Genomic DNA, 21839 nt, shown 5'->3' with positions numbered 1-21839 from the left:
TCCAGACTTTTATCACTGTCTTCCCTCTTAACTTACAAACAGGAATGCCATCTGTTCATGGAGACTTTCCTGTAGACTGGTTATACATTGTCATTTTTATCTTATCTCCTCCTATCGCAACTGTTAGTTGTTGAGACTCCTCTACCTCTAACCTTGGCATAGTTAAGACTTCCATAAATATTTCAATTTCTGTTTTTCTTGATTTCCCACTTCACTGCTTTCTACAAATGTTCATAAAATTTCCAAAATATCTCTAATGCTCTACAGGATCTCTGGTTATTTTTCTTGTTATAGGCTGCCTCAGTTTGGAAACAACTCTTTCTACTTTCTGTTGCCTAAGTTGTGTCAAAAAATGTTATGCTCTGGAGTTATTATCAAAAAACAGTTGCTTAACAGCAATATTTTCTAAACTTATGCACATTATTCAGGTACTGCCTTATTTTTTTCTGTTTAGCACTTTGCAATTGTGCCTCTTGTTCTGTGAGATTCCCCATATTTTGTAATAAGTGCTGCTCATGTTTGATCTAAAGTGCCATGGTAGGGCTGTTTCTGTATTTGAAATGGTTGCAGCAAGGTTTACATATTGTGTGCACTTCACTGTAACCTCTCTGAATCAGGCACATTTAAAAATTACAAAATAAATAAATACATTTAAATACCTTCAACACCCCACCTTTAGTTCCAGAACCAAAACTTTATGTGTTTTAATACATCCCTTTTTAATTATTGTTTTATTTTATCTATTTGTTAATAGGGTAAGCTCACTGAACCAAGTGTTCTTTTAAGGGGCAACCATGGATCACTGTCTGATTAAGTGACTTGCTCAGAGATGCACACTAGGCAAATATATATATATATATATATATATATATATATATATATATATATATATATATATATATATAAGGAGATTCTTAATTTCCCATTAGTAAGTATATATCATTTAATTGCACCTAGCTTTCCATATGAACAATATACATGAAAAAGTGACTTTATATCTCTCATCTACCTGTTCCTTTTTTTCATAATAAATTATCCATATAAATCATATTCTGTCTTAACTCTTTTTTAAAACACCAAGATGTGCCTTTGGTAGATAGGTGCTCCAGACACCAAAGATGCAGTAAATGTCAACCAAAAACGATGTAAGAAGTCAGGAGCACAGCAGATCTGACACCAAGACCATGAGACCACTAGTTGTATACGAAGACCTTTAATCCACATAAAACATGAAATGCTGCAGCTGATGAGCGCTTTCACTCACAAAATGAGCTTCTTCAGATCAAATGCTGCTACCCATAGTGCCATTATATACACACATCAATTAAAATCAATTACCTCAATTTACACAATCAATTAAACAATAAGGTAACATCTCTTAGAACCTTCATAAAACTTCATAACAATATATAAAAAATACATAAAAATATATAAAAATATATAAAGAAACATATATGCATATATATGTGTATATGCACTCATGAGAATATCAAAAATGTATAAAATATATATATATAAAAAATATATATAAGTGAATATATATATATATATATATATAAAACATACATTTGTATAAGAGTACATATATAAAAACGTATATGTATGTAGATATGTAAAACTATATAAAAAACTATATATGTACAGAAAATCTGAAAGAGCAGCCACATCCCAGGTTTGATACAGTTGTGAGCAGACACTAATAATATAGGAATGGTAGTGTGTTATATGGATCAATGTTATTAATGTTTTATGTTGATGTTCCTTCTTTTCTTGAGGGCTGGTTTTATGGAGGCTCTTTCATTCAAGCCAGATCCTTTGTCCGCCCTCAACCTCGTGATCCATTTACTCTCCCTGTCTTCTGTGTGATTTCTAATATCACCACCTCTAATATTGGATTTAATTTGTTCCAACACTCTAAACAGGAAAGTGTGTTCACTACCCAGTTCTACCACATGTTTCGCTAATGCATTCTTAATGTTCCCTTTCCTCATGTGATATGTGTGTTCGCGTATTCTATCCTTAAACTGTCTGTTCGTTTTGCCCACATAAAACGCATTGCACACCTGACACACTGCCAGGTATACAATGTTTATACTTAGGCATGTTGCCTCCACCTCAGTCCTAAATAATATGCCAGAGTCAGGATGTATAAATACCGATCCATTGTCAATATATACACACTGATTGCATCGACCACATGCCTTAGTGTAACCCAGTTCCATCTGTCTCTCATCCTTTTTTGAATAACATAAAAGTCTTCTCAAATTCAATTTATTCCTGTATAGAAACCTCGGTTCATTCCCTACTAATTGTTTAATCCCATCATCTGTGCATAGTACTGACCAATGCTTACTAAATACATCTTTAAGATTCTTATTATCATTGGTGTATGGTAATGAGATCTTAACCACATTATTTGTTGTTCGTTGATCTACATTCCTTACTGATCTGGGACCATAGTAGGGTGCTGCTCTATTTGTCCTTAATTCATGCATATCACTAAGTTGTCTATCAATCTCATCACCATTGTAACCTCTTTCCATTAATCTATCTTTCAAATCTTGTATACCTACCTCAAAGCCTGCATCAGTGGCATTGAGCCTGGAGACACGCATACCTTGCCCTCTTATGATGTTGTTAAATATATGGTTAGGATGCATGCTGTGCCTACATAATAAAGTATTATGATGGCATGGTTTCCTATATACTCCAGTATTCAAAAGGCCATTGTCTAGTTTCTCAATAAACAGATCTAAAAAGTCTATTCTCTCAGTTGAGTGACACATAGTGAATGCTAAATAACTAGTCAGGCCATTAATCATCATATGGAAATGCTTCAATGACTCGATATCACCCCTCCATAACATAAACACATCATCTACAAAACGTTTATAAAATGCCACATGTTGTATGTACTCATCAGTTCTAAATAGCACTGTATTCTCCCATTGAGCTAAGAACATATTTGCATAGCTATTTAGCATGGCACTCCATGGCAACGCCAGCTTGCTGTTTAAATATTAGCTCATTGAACATAAAAACATTGTTCTCCAATACAATATTCAGAAGATTAGTCAATAGGTCTATATGCCTTGGTGCAAGTGTGCTATTCTCCAATAAATATTCTTTAATAAATGTGATACCCAAATCATTAGGTAACACAGTGAACAATGACTGTATGTCAAACGTAACCAAAATCAATCCATCACTATTAATACCAGTATTCATACAGTCATATAGCTCAAGTAAAAACTGCCTTGAGTCCCTAAGTATAGTCGAGTTGCTATTCAATACAGGTCGTAGATGTCTTTCAATATACACTGATATGTGTTCTGTGATCCAACTCTGTCCTGAAACCACTGGTCTCATGGGTGGCTCATTCACATTCTTGTGTACCTATATATATATAAGGAGATTCTTAATTTCCCATTAGTAAGTATATATCATTTAATTGCACCTAGCTTTCCATATGAACAATATACATGAAAAAGTGACTTTATATCTCTCATCTACCTGTTCCTTTTTTTCATAATAAATTATCCATATAAATCATATTCTGTCTTAACTCTTTTTTAAAACACCTTTATTGAATTAACACTTGTGACATAGGCAAATTTACAAGTTATTAAACTGTATTAACAAGTTCACGTTTACAAACATTATACTTTATATAGATTGCTATATGTCATATAACCTAAGCAAGATTATATAAATTATTTTAAGTTTTGCCCTTTTTAAACAAGAAACATCTTTAATAAAGTATCACTTACAAAATAGACAATCATACATTTATATAAATGAAAACAAACTACACTGACACAATCCTAGTTGCAAGCATTTTACATCACAAATCATACTGACACACTCCCAGTTGCAAACATTATACATCACTTATAATCTAACCAATCATTTTCACTCAAACATTACATAGCTCATTCAAGTCCTGCCTTCTCTTAAGCCTCATTCCTCTCTTGTACAGTATGTATTGTTCTCACAATTCACTTTTTCCTATGTAGTTTGCTCCTACCCTTTTCTAAAGATCTCAGCTCCAGTTGTTTTATCTCTGTTACTATATTCACTACTTCTAGTATGTTTGGTTTAGATTCTGATTTCCATTTTCTAGTAATTGTTTTTTTTTTTTTTTTTTTTTTTTTTGGCAGCCACCATAATTAGACACAGCAAGGCCTTACCATGTCTAGACAATTCGGATTCTGTATCATAGCTCAGAAAAATCATCTCCCTCGAAACATCAATCTACCCACCCAGCATCTCTGACAGTGCATCCTGCAGGGAATCCTAGAAGTCTGCCAACTCTCCGCTCTCCCAGAAAATATGCTGCCAATTACCTCTTTCTCCCTGTCACACATCCAACACTCGCTGTCTACCTGAGGAAAAATTCCTATGGAGTCCATTCGGGGTATACAAATATATATGTATACATTTCCAAGCACAGCTCCTAAATCTTCTAGCTTTTGTTGCATATTTGGGACACGTACATATATTTGCCCATTGTTTCTTGAACTCCTTATCCAATTTCTCTTCCCAATCCTTTCTAACCTCCTCTGACTGATTCTTATTCTGATCATGCAATAGTTTATATGCTCTACTAATTATTCCTTTTTTAATGGCAGCTTCTGCTCTAGATTCTACTAAAAATTCAACCAGTGCTGGTCTTTCATTTACTGACTGATGATTCTGATATCAATCCTTGATAGGGAAGGCAATCTCTAACATGCAGTCCAAATACATTTTTGGCATCTTCCTGTTCTATCATCTTTCCTTCACTAGTTACTTGCTCCCAATACTTTGGTTCCTTTGCCAGTTTTCTCCAATAAATCCCAGCCCCCTCTTGCCTAATGTCTATATCCCTAATTACAGTCATCCCTATCGGCAGAATCTACTTTCTCCATTCGCGTGTTCGCTTACTTCTTAGGGTACTTTCTGCTACTTTAGGGCTATGATATTCTGTTTGACTATTGTTATTCTCTTGAAAGGCCTGCATCCAAAATCCCAGTCTCTTCTTGTTTCTTGAGCCTCCCCCATTTCATCATCATCCATTTCCACTTTGAATTATAGTTTTCTGCTTGTGCTTGTAGCCTTAACTGTGTAGTTCTGAAATACCCCTTCAATTTGAATAATCCCAGTCTGCCTTGTTCTGCTGTAAGAATCAGCTTATCCCACTTGACTCTTGCCATCTTTGCCCTCCCACATAAAGTCCTTCAGCTCTTTATTAATTGCTATCCACAGCTTCTCCTCTGGTTGATAAAAATATGTCTGACTTGTGTATAAGACTAATGGGACTAAAAACATTTTAACTGTTTGTATGTTACTATCCATATCCTTTACTCAAAGTTTCCATTTTCTCAATTTTTGCATTATATTTTGTTTAGTCTCTTCCCACATATCCTTATCTACTACACCAGAATCATTTTTAATCCATACTCCTAAATACTTCATTTTATCGTGTCCCCATAAATATGGATATTGCTGAACCAATTCCTATGTAAGTACATAATTTACCACTATTGCCTTTGTTTTAGCTTCATTAATTATGTATCCCAAAAAGATTTCAAACTGTCTCAAAATGTTCCGCAACATTGTAATATCTATTTCTGGTTTTGTCAAGTATAAAACAGTATCATTATACAAATACAGCCAACTTTTCTTGACTACCATACCACTTATATCCTTCAATTTCTGAGTCTATTTTATTTGCCAATGGTTCTAAATATAATGCAAATAACAATGGGGAAAGAGGACACCCCAGCCTTATTCTTCTGCTTGAGCAGAAATTATCAGAGAGGACCCCACTTACTTTAATTTTCACCTCCATTCCCTCATACATCCTCCTAATCAACCTTATAATGTTTTCAGGAATTCTAAATGCTTCCATTGCCCTGCTCATGAAGTCCCAGCTTACTCTGTCAAATGCTTTCTCTGCATTAAGACCCATCAACAACAATAGTATTTTCTTACATTATGCTTCCCTCTGGATCATCAATGTTCTTTTAATGTTGTCAAATGTTTGCCTCCCCTCCACAAAACCACACTGATCCATATCTATCAATTTTGACATTACTTTTGCTATTCTTTTAACCATTGTAGACATGAACACTTTATAATGATGGTTTCATATTCAAATGGGCCTGTATGAAGCTGGATCTGATGGATCTTTACCTTCTTTAGGTATTACAGCTACCACTGATTTCGTCCATGATGTTGAAATTTCTCCTCCCATTAAAATACTGTTAAACAAAACCTTCCAGATCTTTATCAGTTTTTTTTCTCTCCTAGCTTCCAAACTTCCACCATCTACTCCTGGGACTTTCCTGTAGATTGTTTATACATCACAATTTTTATTTTATCTCCTCCTATCCTATCATTAGGAATTGAGCCTCATCTACCTCTAACTTGGCATATTTAATTCTTCCATAAACATTTCCATTTGTATCTTTTCTCATTTCCACATTTCTCTGCTTTATACAGACTTACATAGAATTTCCAAAATATTTCTAATACCTCTACAGGTTCTCTTGTTACCTTTCTTGTTATAGGTTCCCTATGATTGGTGACAGCCCTTTCTACTTTCTGTTACCTGAGTCATTGTGCTAAAACATTTTGTGCTCTTCTGTTATTATCAAAAAATAGTTGCTTAACAGCAATCTTTCTAAACTTGTGTATATTATCAAGGTAATCCCGTATTTTCTGCTTAGTGTACAGCAGTTGGTCCTCTTCTTGTTCTGTGAGATTTCCCCTATTCTACAATACTTTAACATATGTCAGTCCCTCTAAATAATTATTGTTACTTCTTAACCATATCTCCTTTCTTTTATTTCCACCCTATTTTTAAACTCCACCTTAATTTTAGCACATCCTCTAGCTACATTTTCAGAAGCAATTTCTATCTTCTTGAATAGCTCCTGAATAATCTTCACTACCCATTTCTTAAATTCCTCTCTTTTCAACAGATAGGTGGGAAAGAGCCAGTGTCTCATTTTATTTCATTACCATGTGATTTTATTTTAGTTATTATTGGTGCACAATCTGAAATAGGTATTGGGTGCATATCAAGACCTTCAACTAAATGCACATGTTCCTGTGAAATGCAAATTCTGTCTAGCCTAGGCCAGTTTTTATATCTTGGGGAATAATATGTAAATTCACTGAGAACTCCTATTACTGAATTCACAACTTCCATGCCAAATATTTTCATAAACTTCTTCAAAACTTTATCCGCCTTTGTTATACTTTCCCTTCTAAGCCCCCCAGACACATCTTCACTTCTGCAAATCAAATTCCAGCACCTTGCCTTACCTCTTTTACCTTTTCATTTATTTCTTAGTACATTCCCAAAACAGTTTTGCTCACATGCATGATATAAAAATGTGCCACTGTTTCCTCCACCCAGTAAACATTAGTGCCTTAATGAGTAACTTTTTTATCAATATTGTCCACAAGATTTGCCATTCAAATATACCTCCCAGTCTTTTTCTTTTATTATCCCTTTAATATCATCAGTAACATTTTCCCATGGATCTAACCAATAAAAAAAACTTCATAATCTGTTCATACCATTGTCTTTTCAGTAACGTTTTCAAATTCAACTTTCATAAGAATTTTTTTCATATACTCGTCAATCCCTCCTTTGCCATTAATGTCTTTCTTTTTTGTGCTCTAAAAGAGTCCACATATCCTGCAAACTGTTATAGTAAGCTTCTGTAAAAAACTTTTCTCATAAAGTATCACTCTCGTAATTTAATATATGCATAATAATGACAAATAAACTAGTGGATTTCATTTATTTATTTATTTATATTTGTTGACCGGGAGTGTCCGACTGGACATAGGCCCATTTTCAGTGGAGGCCCGGGGAGAAAAGCTCCACAGTTAAAATAAACAGACAGTAGTTACATTGGATTACATAGCGATTAACAATTTACATAGCAATTACTTACAACATATTTACAGATGAAGAACATAGTACATCAGTAGACAACTAGAACCTTTATCTGTGAAGTACATAATGAGAAGTTATGTACTTACCATAACGTTCCATTTTAGTTGTCTTCTTCTTGCCTTCTTTCTTGCTGGATGGGTTCGGAGCCAAACCTCGGCTCTGACTCGGCCTATTACTAAAGCCCGAGAGCTATTTTCACCGGCACGAGGCTATACTATGTCCCATAATGCTAGGCGTCATATACCCAGATCTCGTTTGATAGCTAACACTATGGACATACATGTCCCACCACAAGAAAAGAGTAAATCTATCTAATATATGTAAAAATAAGCTCTTCTACATATAACTCTTACAAGGGCTACCAAAAAGGGAGCAAGAGAGCTAGCTGAGAAGATAACTCTGGTGACAAAAGATATCTCACAAGATACTCTAGGTCTTTCCAGGCAAGGGGGATGGAGGGTGGGACGCAAGAAAGAAGGCGAGAAGAAGACAACTAACATGGAACGTTATGGTAAGTACATAACTTCTCAATGTTAACTTGTCAATCTCACCTTCTTTCTTGCTGGATGGGACACCGTCCCTAGCACCTTAGTCCTGGGAGGCTCAATGGAACAGACTCTTGAGTACAGTGGAACCAAAATCAGCCCGACTTCTAGAGGCGATGTCCAGTTTGTAATGAGAAATGAAGGTATGAGGGGAGGCCCATGTGGCCGCTGCACAAATAGAATCCATGGGTAACCTTGCTTGAAAGGCTACTGAGGAAGCTAATGCTCTAGTTGAATGAGCTCTAGGCTTGGTAGGGGGCTCCTTATGCCTCAATTGCTAGATTAACGTGATAAGAGAGGTCAACCATCTGGACAAGGTTACTTTAGAAACTGGAAGGCCTTGCTTTCCTTCCACGTAAGACAGGAAGAGCTGTTCTGATTTTCTCGACGGTTTTGTTCTATCAAGATAGAAGCGTAGTTGACGGTGGACGTCTAAACAATGTAGTCTTCTCTCAGCTCTATCAGTATAATTTGGGAAGAAGACTGGGAGATCAATAGTCTGATTAAGATTTTTTTCAGAGAGTACCTTAGGTAAAAAGGAAGGATTAGTCCTAAGGGACACTCTATCTTTGTGAAAAACAAGATAAGGGGGGCGCACAGAGAGAGCTTGTAGTTCCGAAACCCTTCTCGCTGAGGTAATAGCTACCAAGAAAAGTGTTTTCCACGAGAGCAGTTTTAACGAGCAGGAAGCAGCTGGCTCAAAGGGAGGCAGAATTAAAGAAGACAGTACCAAATTTAGATCCCACGGTGGAGGAGGGTCTTTAACCGGGGGCCTAAGTAATAGGGTTCCTTTTAGAAAGGCTTTGCAAAGCTTGTGGGACATAATACTGGTCTCTGATAAGCCAACGTGGAAATTTGCAATAGCCGTCAACTGGACCCTGATAGTGGCTGAGGAAGAGCCCGTTTGGAAAAGTTCCGCCAAAAACTCTAGAACTGTTTGGACAGGAGCTGTGAAAGGGTCCACTTGATTTTCCTTGCCCAAATAGAGAAACGCTTCCATTTACTAGCGTACGTCCTTCTGGTGTTAGACTTGTGAGAGGCAAGGATGATATCACATACTGACTGAGAAATTAAGGGAAGCCTGGCTAGGGTTGGAAGTGGAGTAACCAAGCTGTGAGGTTGATAGATGGAAGGGATTGGTGCAGCCCGCCCGATTGATGGGTCAGAAGGTCTAGCACTGGGTCCAGATGCCAGGGCTGCTCTAGTAGATGACATTGCAGGAACGGAAACCAAACTTGTCGGGGCCAGTAAGGGGCAATGAGGATCATCTTGGATCTCAAGGCAGTTGCTTTCTGGACTAACTGAGTAATTAAGGGAAAAGGGGGGAAAGCATATAGAAGACCCCGGGGCTAATCGTGGACTAGAGCATCTCTGGGAGGGAGACCCGGAAGAGGAAAGATGGTGAAGAAATCCCGACACTTGCTGTTTTGAGGGGTTGCGAAAAGGTCGCAGCAAGGCTGACCCCACCTTCTGAATATTTGTTCCGCTACTAGCTGGTTGAGAGACCACTCGTAGGGCATGAGAATGGCTCTGCTCAGTCTGTCTGCTATGACGTTGGACTTCCCTGGAATATGCATTGCTACCAGAAACCGTTGAGAAGAGATCGCCCACTGCCAAATTCTGAGCGCTTCCCGACATAGGGGGTAGGACCTGGTTCCGCCCTGCTTGTTGGTGTACCACACTACAGACATATTGTCTGTCTGAATTGCAATTGTCCCGGTGGGTAGAGAGTTCTGAAGGGCCTGCAGTGCCAAAAGTACCGCTCTCATCTCCAAGACATTTATGTGCAGGTGGCACTCGAAGGGTTGCCATGTGCCCTGGACTGTCCTGCCCTGAAAATGCCCCCCCCCCCCACCCGATCAGGGAGGCATCCATTGTTATGGTGGCAACCGGAGGGGAGAGAATAACAAGTCTGCCCAGGAGCACCTGAGGCAAGACCATCCACGACAAGAGGTGTCTCTTGCATGACTGAGTGATGAGAATGTTGTGAGAAATGGGAAGCTGCTGAAAGGACCATTGGGGAAAAAAGCATCCACTGCAGTAGCCAAATATGAAAACGAGCTAGGGGGAGCAAGGTGATTGTTGCTGCCATTAGACCAAGTGTTTTCAGTACAAATCGGGCTTGGACCCTGTCCTCCTGTAGAAGGATTTGAACATGGCTGAGAATGTCTGAAACTCTTTGTGTAGGTAGTTTTGCTGACAACTCCACTGTGTTTAACACGGTGCCTATGAAGGTAATATGCTGACAGGGCGACAAGGCAGACTTTTCAAAGTTTATAGAGATGCCTAGCGCTTTGCACATTTGCACAGCGTAATCCCTGGCTTGAAGTAGCTGGTGCCTGGTGGTGGCAGTTAGGAGCCAGTCGTCTAAACGTGGAAACACCTGGAATCCTCGTCATCTCAGGTGAGCCACAACCACTGCCATGCATTTGGTAAACACCCTGGGGGCTGTGTGAGGCCAAAGGGCAGGGCTCTGAATTGGTAATGACTGGCTCCCAGCCAGAAGTGGAGAAACCTTCTGGAGCGCCTGTTCATTTTGATATGGTAGTACACATCCTGAAGATCTATAGAGCACATCCAATTGTCCTGACCCAGAAAGGGTAGAATGGACTGTAGCGTGACCATCCGGAACTTCGTTCTTTGAACAGACTTGTTCAGCCTGCTGAGATCCAAAATAGGTCTCCAGTCCCCCGTCTTTTTTGGTACCAAAAAGAATTTGGAGTAGATTCCGGATCCTTGTTAATCTGCTGGGACTGGCTGGATGGCCCTTTTTGACAGCAGCTTTGAAATTTCTGACGCTGCTTGATCTCTCAGACTGGGTGGAACGTCTGGAAGAGGCCCTTTTGGTTGTTGCGGGGTGTGGATAAAGGGGATTCTGTAACCCTCGGATATGATCGATCGTACCCATCTGTCTTGCGTAAGGTAATGCCAGGCTTCTGGGTACAGTGAAAGTCTTCCCCCGACTGCCTCCGAAGGTGGACAGTTGGGCAGCTCCTCAGGGGTGCTGGAAGGGTTTGTCAGAGAAAGATTCTCTGCTACCCTGATTTTGCGGACCCCCCCTGCCCCTAGGGCGGCGTCTGTTATTGTTCCTTCCTCTGCCTCTGGAGGGGAGCTCACCACATGCATCAGGCAGTACTCCCTGGGGTTTACGGAACCACATCTTTCCGCCCTTTTGACCCTTAGGGTATATTCTAGAAGGGGCAGAAAAACGGACTCCCACGGCAGAGAGAGTCTTGCCTTCCTGCTCACACCTGGTCAATGTATCCTTCACTTGAGGTCCAAACAGGGCAGAACCGTCAAAGGGGGTGTTAGTGAAGGATGCCTTGAAGGGGTCAGCAAAGTTACAAAGCCGCATCCAGGCGTGTCTCCTTAGAGCAACGCCCATGCCTGCGGCCCTACTCGCTCCATCGGCTGCATAAGAAATGAGCCGAATGGAGGAGTTGACAATAGAGTTCAGGGTCCCCAGCTGGGAGTTGATCTTTTCCTGAGACCCCACAGCTGTTGGGTCCTGTAAGGTATCACCCAGTTCTTTAAGGAGGTCTCTCTGAAGACAGGTGAAATGGCACAAGTAATTCAGGGACCGCATGGCAAAGGTCGCTGAAGAAAACACCCGCTTGCCATACCTATCCATAGTCCTAGATTCCTTATTAGGAGGATGGACAGGTACTGAAGGGTCAGCCAACTCCTTCTTAGTGGCTGCTGCCACCACCATGGCATCAACGAGGATGCCCTTAGAGAGAAACTGCTTGTCTGCCGGGGCTGTAATAAATTTTGTAGGCCTCCGGGGAGTTGGTTCCATAGTATCCGGAGCCGTCCACGCCTTCCTAGCCACCACCTCCATGAGTGGGACGAAAGGTGGGGAACACCCAGGAGGTGGAAGGGCGAGAACCGAACGCATCCAAGTACACCGACTCGTCCTCGGAAGGGTTGAGGGCGGACCAGTTCCCCCTCTGTTTAAGGATCTCTAGGATGTCAGAAAAGGAGACATCCTCAGAGGGGGACCTTGGGGACCCTTCCGAATCACCCAGGTCGGTGTCAGATGTCACTGACTCAGGGGAGTCGACATGCTTCCTCTTGCATGTCCTCTTTCAAGGGGGCTCCTCTGCAGGATCAGGGGAGGCCTTAGAAGAGGAGGAAACGCCCAATGGAGCGGCCTGGAGCGTCGGTTCTCCACACTTGGGTGCGGGAGGGTAGGCAGGGGCCGAAGCAGGCACCGTGGTGGGAGGGGCCGATGAGGCCGACCGTGGCGCCAGTATGGGAGCCAGCACGCTCCTCATGATCTCAAAGGTGCCCCTTTCAGGCAGGGAAGAGGGACCCAGCTCCGAGGAGATGAGAGCTCCTCCCAGCACCGAGAGGGACGGCTCCGAGGCCGATGTCGGGGCCAAACTCACCTGCGCCGAGGCTCCGAGAGGGAGAACGGGGTCGGACAAGGGTCCGATGCCACTCGCCCCCTCAGAGCCAACGAGGGAGTCTCGACGCCCAGATCCCCCCAAGGACGGAGCCAATGAAGGGATCAGAGCCGATGAAGGAACCGATAATGGAGGGATCGGTTCTGATGCCCCAACGGTACTAACCTCGACGACCTCCAGCTCCGAACTCAGCAAAGTAGTCGGAGGAGGAACTTGAGCAGGCATTGTGGTAGCCCTTGTCTGTTGAGACGGGCTATGCAATAACTGGGCCAGCACCTGCGACTTTAAAAGTCTGCTGACTACCCTCTCGAGGTCATGGTCCAAGAGCCTGGAAGACCTGGAGGAGTGAGAACTATGGCTCCGCTCCGACAGCAAGGGAGACTTCGGAGCCGATCTAACTGACTCCAGTGAAGGAGACCTGGAGCGTTTTCGGCTTGGGGACGGCTCCAACACCAAAGCTGGAGCTGACTGAGGCCTCGATGAATCGGTTCCAGCTGGAACAAACGAGGCAGAAAGAGGACCGCTCGGCGCCGGCTCCGAACATGGAGCCGATGATTTGGCGGGCTTTGAAGGTTTTCCGGGGATAGGCTTGGGCGGAGAACCTTCAGGCTTTAATAAGCCTCTGAGAATGAGCTTATTTCTGCGTTCCTGCAGGACTCTGGGGCTAAAAGCGTGACAGATGGAACAAGAGTCCTGCAGGTGCAGAGGGCCCAAACAGTACACACAAGAAGTGTGACCGTCTGTCAGAGACATCTTCTGACAGCATGAGTCACACTTCTTAAATCCCGATACCTTGGTATCTTTGGACATGATACCACAGGGTCGAGACAAAGAATCTACACAAGAACACTAACACACTCAACAAAACAATTAAGTTAAGCTAACTAGTAACAAGAAGACAGAAATTCCACACACACACACACTAAGGGGAAAACTGTACTAACTACTGAAGGGAGGGTTAGGCCCGTCCACCTTAAGGGTGGAAAAAGGGTAGGGAAAACTACAGAAAAAGGGTAGGGAAACTAGTCGCTACTCTCTAAACAGTAATTAAATAAACTAAATAGAAAAATATCTAAGGAAAACTAACTGTAGATACAAAATTTTTAAATACGACCTGGAGCCGGAGAAAACGCAACCTCGTAGCTGAAGCGGCAAACGAGATCTGGGTATATGACGCCTAGCATTATGGGACATAGTATAGCCTCGAGCTGGTGAAAATAGCTCTCGAGCTTTAGTAATAGGCCGAGTCGGAGCCGAGGTCCGGCTCCGAACCCATCCAGCAAGAATGAAGGCGAGACTGACAACTTAACATCAGACATTAACAAATGTTACAATAAGAAATTCCTGCTGTATAATAAGTACTAGGCTTATGAGCATCTGAGCTTGCTATATTCAAGGTAGTTAGTGGAGTGGAAAGAAAGGTAGTGGTTGGATGGGGTGGGTGATATTAGAGTGGGAGTACTAATAATAATCCAATAATTAATAATCCAAGTCTACCTTTTCTTCTTTCATTATATACAATACCACTCTTTATGGGATTCAGCCTATATTTCTATATTAATCCAAATACAAATCCTAATAATAATTTTTTGCTGCAAACATAAATATCCCTACCATACATGCTAACTTTCCCAAAAATGCTGAATGTATTAAATAGATGTTTTTCATACAAGTAGAGATCTCCTGTTTCTGGCAAAACTTTTCCATAAACAGTAGGAATACCACCTTCTGTCTCCACAAAAAGTAGGCTACAGCAGGACTAAGCTAATCAACAAAAACTTAACATAAAATAAATTAAAACACATACATAAACAAATAAAATACTTTTTATCAACTACCCACCTTCATGTACTCTAGTTCATTTATCCTTTTAGCCTGACACATTATTTTAGTCATTCTTTTACTTACTGTAATCTCTCTTTATCTTGTTGAGTTTATTTACCCGTGCTTTTAATCATTATATATATTTAACCAACATACTAGCTTCTATCCTTGCACCTTCTGTTTTATAACTACAATAACTGCAAGCCACTCTAGCTTAAAAGACCCCTGCCCTTCTTTATCTTATTCCTTCTGGCATTTACACTAAGCCAGCTTTTTCAGTTTGTCAAATTTGTTTCATTACCTCATTTTTGGAAAATATGTATGTGTGTGTGTGTGTGTGTGTGTGTGTGTGTGTGTGTGTGTGTGTGTGTGTGTGTGTGTGTGTGTGTGTGGTCTATATCATTTCATTGCAACTACCTCTCGAACACCCAGTTATTGAATTTAATCCATCGAATGCTAATTCCATCAAGCATTCCTTTAAGTGAATTGCTTAGCAGGGGAAAAAAACTTGTTAGCCATCATCGGGAATTTGCCCCTTCCCCACTGTACTGCAAACTTGGAGTTGGTATATTTAGTTAAGGGGGGTGTGGTGGCCATAGCCCCTGACACGGGTGGGTTTTAAATAATGTAGTTTTTGTGACGGTCACTAGGTTGGCTGACTGTTTTTTCTTCCCTGGGAAGAAAATTGCTTAAATGAACATTCAAAGGAACTAGCATTCGAGGGATTACGTTTGACGAAAAGGTGTTTGATGGGTAGTCGTGTCAAGGAAATGATACAGACCCATGTGTGTGTGTGTGTGTGTGTGTGTGTGTGTGTGTGTGTGTGTGTTTGTGTGTGTGTGTGTAAGTGTATGTACAATTTAATCTGTCTTTAAAATTAGCATTCCATACAATCAAGACTCTCATTTACCAAAATGATCATCTCATAACCATTCTTGTACTCTTTATGTGATTGCATTATGTAACTTATCATTATTCACTGTTTCTGTATTAGCACATTGCAAGCATTGTCACTCATCTAAGTTAAACTAATAGGCATCACAGTATGTCAGTGATGAGATCTCTGTCTCACAGATCCAGGGTCTGAGATACAATACTAGCTTTGGGTCACTGTCAAAAGTTTACACTTTCTTGCATGTTTAACTTGGTTTCTGTATCTGCTGTTGCTTTCTGCCGCATCTCAAAAACATGCTGGTTGACTTGCTTTATTTTATTATATATATATATATATATATATATATATATATATATATATATATACACATATATAGATATATATATATATATATATATATATATATACATATATATATATATATATATATATACATATATATATATATATATATATATACACACACATATATATATATATATGTGTGTGTGTGTGTGTCTGTATAAAACCACAGCAAAACTAAGACGAAGGTCGCCAAAGTTAGGTACTCAGATACATAATAAAATAAATGTCCAAGGTAAAGTACCACGACTGCCACAGCTAAAATCCAAAAACTTTAACAATAATACTGATAAGCACTTTTGGGTTTACAAAATCTTTCTTCAGATCAACTAGCAAATATAACAAACATATATTTAAAGCATGAAATATCCAATAAAATTCATCCTACAAAGTGCCAAAATATTCGGCCAATCAAAATAAAATACTAATTATATGTAAGTATGAACAAATCATATCATAAGACAATCTAATTTTGTGACCCAATAGCTATACATATCGTTTGACCAATAAAAACTAATGTAATGATAACATGCTAACCAATAATGGCTTTGCATTTCTTGCCTATCAGTGGGCAACTTATCATTGTACATCCACTTTGTTATACCGGGGTCAAGGATTAATAGAATGTTTTTACTGATATAACACCATTGGCCGACAGCTACTGTGTAAATGGAAGATATATTTGCTGACTAGTATAACATGTTTACAAGTGGATATACAATGATAAATTGCCCACTGATAGGCAAGAAATGCAAAGCCGTTATTGGTTAGCATGTTATCATTACATTAGTTTTATTGGTCAAGCAATATTTATAGCTACTGGGTCACAGAATTAGACTGTCTTATGATATGACTGGTTCATATTTACATATAATTAGTATTTTTATTTTGATTGGACGGACATTTTGGCACTTTGTAGGATGAATTTTATTGGATATTTCATGCTTTAAATATATGTTTGTTTTATTTGCTAGAAGGGTTTTGTAAACCCGAAAGCGCTTATCAGTATTGTTATTACAGTTTCTGGATTTTAGCTGTGGTGGTCGTAGTACGTTACTTTGGACATCTATTTTATTTTACAGTCTGTGTGTGTGTGTGTGTGTGTGTGTGTGTGTGTGTGTGTGTGTGTGTGTATGGGTACAGACAGAAAGATATACACACACGTTTACATATGACTACTTTGGATTACATTATATTATAATTATTCTTACTCTGTTGCACTATGATCCAGGTTGTGCCTAAAAAAAACAAAACAACAAAAGGATCACAGAAGAACAGGAGGACCAGTTCAGTTGCACTATGATATTGTTTATGCTGCAACAGGGAGTTAACCTGTAATCACTAGAAAGTTTATTTCTCTCTGGAACTTAATAGCAAATGGGTTCTATCCATATGGAATATACCACACAACAAAGCAACAAATAAATACATAAATAATAATAATAATCTAGCATTGCCTACATAGATACTAACAGCAGAACACCTGAAGTTCTATTTGTCTGTGCAATAAGACAGTAAAACAACACTGACTAGATAGGGGATCCTTAATTTCCAATACATACATTGTCTAATGTCACACTAAGAGAAAATATCTTGCATTTTAATGTCAGAGTTTGAGCCCCTGCTTGAAATCCTGGTTGTCTAGAAAACTCCCACCCTTTACCAAAGGTAGTGAAATTTGGAACTCTCTCCTGTCGAGTAAAACTGGTTGTTTGCATGTGGCTGCAATGTGATTTATCTGCCAATGAAGAAAAACAAAACCAAGCTACATTATGAGATAATGTTTCAAGTGTAGAATGACAATCCCTGAGATTCAAAAAAAGGGTTGCAGTGAGTGTTAAGTCCTATCACGAGTAGCCATACCCAGGCATTAACCTTTTCTAATTCACACCATGTAATTTTCCACAAACTGAATCATCATGGTGGCCATGTTACAAGACAATGTTGCAGTCCAGAGAATAATGCTAATAGCCATATGCTTTCCCAGTAATGCCTATGGTTACTGATTTTCAGAGAATCACTGAACTGTGTAAATTAACACTGCCATACAAGAAAAAGAACTGTGCCAAAATGCTGCATTCAACCACTGTAGTCAAAGGAACAGGCTACACTTTGGATAAAGTCAGCATAGAGGCAGTGGAATAGTATGAGTGTGTATGTGTATGTCAGTGTGTTAGTGTGCTACTCTGTAGGGATATTAATAGACTAGGCTGACTGTGTGTGCCTATGTGAATGAGTGAGTGTATCTGGAGTCCATTTAGGTGCGTGCATGTACAAATGAATGTCTGAATGTGGCTATAAGAGTATGTGGGGAGGGTGCCTGTGCAAATGTGATGCATGAGCAACCATAGATAATTGCAAAGTGATTTTTGCGTAACAGGTAAAAGGAGTGCTTCACAGATATGCTAATTAGCCAATAATGAGGTTGTCCTCATTGCAGCTAAACTGTCTCTTAATCACTTTTTCCAGATCATGTAAACTGACATGCTTGTGATAGCACTTTATGGGATCACTGGACTATCTTTTTCAAGTCCAGAAAATATTTCCTTTTTTGAGTGGTTTTCCATGACAGCTGTACCTCACTATGTATAACAGAATATTTTCAAAAGATCAATAGATTTTGAAAACATCTGTCTCAAAAGCAGCAGGAAAAAAGTCGAATATGGATAATTTTGAAACACCACTACACTTTGTAAATGCTACTAAATCAGTATAGTACATGAAATTTATATCTGTTAAATATATTAGAATTTGTTAGAGAACAATATGAGTGGGCGGCCACGGTGGTGCAGTGGTTAGCATTGCTGCCTCACAGCAAGAGGTTCTCCGGTTCAATCCTCAGCTAGGGTGCCTTCTGTGCGGAGTCTGCATGTCCTCCCTGTGGTCGTGTGGGTTTCCTCCCACATCCCAAAGACATGCTGTAGGTGGATTGGACACTCTAAACTGGTCCTAGGTGTGTGTGTGTGTCTGCATGTCCTCCCTGTGGTCGTGTGGGTTTCCTCCCACATCCCAAAGACATGCTGTAGGTGGATTGGACACTCTAAACTGGTCTTAAGTGTGAGTGTGTGTGTGTGTGTGTGTGTGTGTGTGTGTGTGTGTGTGTGTGTGTGTGTGTGTGTGCCTTCTGTGGAAGGTTGGGCATGGCAACTCGACACCGTAAAACTCCACTGCCAATCATGAGCGGACAAGGTGATTCGCTGTGGCGACCCCTAACCGGGAAAAGCCGAAAGAAGAAGAAGAGAACAATATGAGTATCTTTCACTAGTTTGTTTTCTGAAACAAGACTCCTTAAAGATGTTTGCATTCATATCTTTTTGCATAGATCTAGTGCTGTTTTCATTTCATGATCAGCAAAATGAGAGAGCACATTTTAGTACTAACTTAAGAACGTTTTTAACAAAAGACTGGTAGACCAGTAAAATCTATTACCAAGTACACTGGATTGGTATAGTTTTAATGAAATGGGAATATAAGTCTAATGCTCTAGTGAATGAACTGATTTTGTGCAGATCAAAAGAAGCTTCTAGCATGATTAAGGATAAATGGTGTAAAGAAAAGGCAGCTACATGCTTACTGTTGCAGTCTTTTGCATAGAATAGATGGACATTTGTATCATTCTTTAGGCATATTCAGCATATCTTACAATATTTGTTAAATATGTGTTTCCATATTTTGCAACTCTCAAGAACTCAGTTCTTCATATGAGGCATTCTATGTTTTTAGGAGAAGGAAGTGTTTACATAAAACAAAACTGTCTTGACTTACCTTAGATTAAGACACTATCAAATGCAAATGTATTATGCTAATGTATACTACAATATTTAGCACTATGACTTGTTTTCTTTGCATTTCATATTTTTGTAGTATTACCATTAATTACTGAGTTTTTACCTTTTGTCCCAACATTCCAGGAAGGCCCATATCTCCCTAAAAGAAAACAGAAAAAGAAAAATGCAAACAATTTAGTAATTTCTTTGCAATTTATTTTGATCATCTTAGCCGAGTTTCTGTACAAACTGTTAACATTATCAATTTGTGCATATTATATGTTGTCCTGGTCATTTTCTCTGCGAAGCCTTATTCCCCAAGACTCTGCTGAAAAGGGGCTATTTCAGTTCACCCAAACTATCTTGTTAACAAATACAAATAAATAAATAAATAAAATACTATGTGCTCAGCCAGAAATGTTACCACCTACAGCAATTTAGTGTAATTTTTTGAACACTTATTAAATTACAAATAATCTAGGAGGAAGGTGTATAACGAAGAAAAGCATATAGAGTTCATTCTCTGTCTATAGCCAAAATAATACACCTCTCGAAATAGTCCCCACTGCAAAACTATTAGGAGTCCTCACTGATGACCAGCTAAAGTTTGATAGCCATATACAAGTAAATATAAAAAAAAATACATAAGAAACTTGGCTTACTTTATCGTCACAACTGCTACATCTCTCCTTCCACTAGGCTTGCTCTCACTACTACCTACCTTATCCCTTCCCTCCTATATGGTATCTCCATCCTTACTAGTGCACAATCTTCCCTCAAGTCAAAACTCTCCTCCTGGTACTACAAAATTTCAAAATTTGCAACTGGCCAGAGATCTTCTACCCAACACTGTATTTCCCGACACCACCTGAAGTGGCTTGAACTACCCAATTATCTCACCTATACTCAACTTATCCAAGCACACAAAATTGTTTTTAACCCCTCTTTCTGCCCCTCCCTTGCCTCTACCTTCTAAATGCATCAAACTAACAGATGTCTAAGATCTAACTTCCAAAATTTAATAGAATTGCACAAACCAACCTGTCCACCAGGCAAACATCTTATATCCTACTTTCTAGCACGTCACTGGAATTCCCTCCCACCGTCCATCAGTACTACTAACAATCTCTCTGCCTTCAAAACATTACTTCACTCATACCTAACTTCACAGTGGGAATGTTCTTGCTGTCATCCTACATAGCTTCCTTACCCCCCCCCCCCCAAAACCTACTATATCAGTAAATAAATTCCTATAGTTTCTATAACTCTTAGCAATAGCAGTAGGAATCATCAGATTGTATTAGAACTGTTTTTGCTCATGAGGAATTATCCTGCATCTTACTAACTTCTTCATATGTACAATACACTGCAACTTAGTACTATGTAGTTTGGAAATCCTCTCATACTTTGAAATTTCTTTTTTAGGAATCATCAGATTGTACAGGTACTGTTTTTGCTTAAAAATTAAATTATCTTGCATCATACTAACTGCTCCTTCTACTGTACAATACTGCAACTTAGTACTATGTAATTTGCATATTCTCTCATATTTTGCAATTTTTCTAAATCTTGTAACTTCTGTCACTATATTTGTATTTTGTAATTTGAACTTTTATATTTTTTGTATCATTCTGGAGCTTTTCTCCCCAGGACTCCATTGAAAACGGGCTCCTCGTGGCCCAATGGACCATCCTGGTAAACAAACTGCAAATAAATAAATAAAATAAATAAGTTGCAGAAGAATCATGAATATGTTGTTGCTGCACATAGTAAATTAACTTTAAAGTTAGGTAGCCTTTGCTTTTTGCACACATGAGAATCATTCTCTTTGACAGCCTTTGCCAACTAAAAAAATTTTTTTTTTCAAATTATCCTTTACATATAAATAAAATGCTGTGAGAATAAACACCCAGAACTGCCTACTAGAGGATATAAAGTATTTTCCTTCTTGTTATTACAGGACAGTAAGTGGTGACTAGACCAGTGATGTCATCAATGGTGGGCAACAAACAATTTGAAAGTTTTGTGTTTTAAAACTTTACTGATTTAAACAATTCTCAGCTGTTGTTAATACATTTAACATTGTCATACAAAGCTCTT

At 39.3% G+C, this 21839-nt stretch overlaps 1 protein-coding gene across 1 annotated transcript in view; it reads right to left on the bottom strand.

Moving 5' to 3' along the window:
* COLQ (collagen like tail subunit of asymmetric acetylcholinesterase) overlaps window positions 1-21839 on the bottom strand; it is a 3098435-nt gene that overhangs the window by 935957 nt on the left and 2140639 nt on the right. The window contains exon 10 of the mRNA XM_044066844.1: window positions 19864-19899. Coding sequence (XP_043922779.1) covers window positions 19864-19899 — 36 coding nt within the window. The remainder of the gene's footprint in view (window positions 1-19863; window positions 19900-21839) is intronic.

The sequence above is a fragment of the Protopterus annectens genome, chromosome 3.part1 (genome assembly GCF_019279795.1).
Source record: "Protopterus annectens isolate FY-2018-M chromosome 3.part1, PAN1.0, whole genome shotgun sequence".
In the NCBI taxonomy this organism is placed as follows: domain Eukaryota; kingdom Metazoa; phylum Chordata; order Ceratodontiformes; family Protopteridae; genus Protopterus; species Protopterus annectens.
The sequence above is the reverse complement of the archived record's forward strand: the minus strand, read 5'-3'. Positions and strand labels throughout refer to the sequence as shown.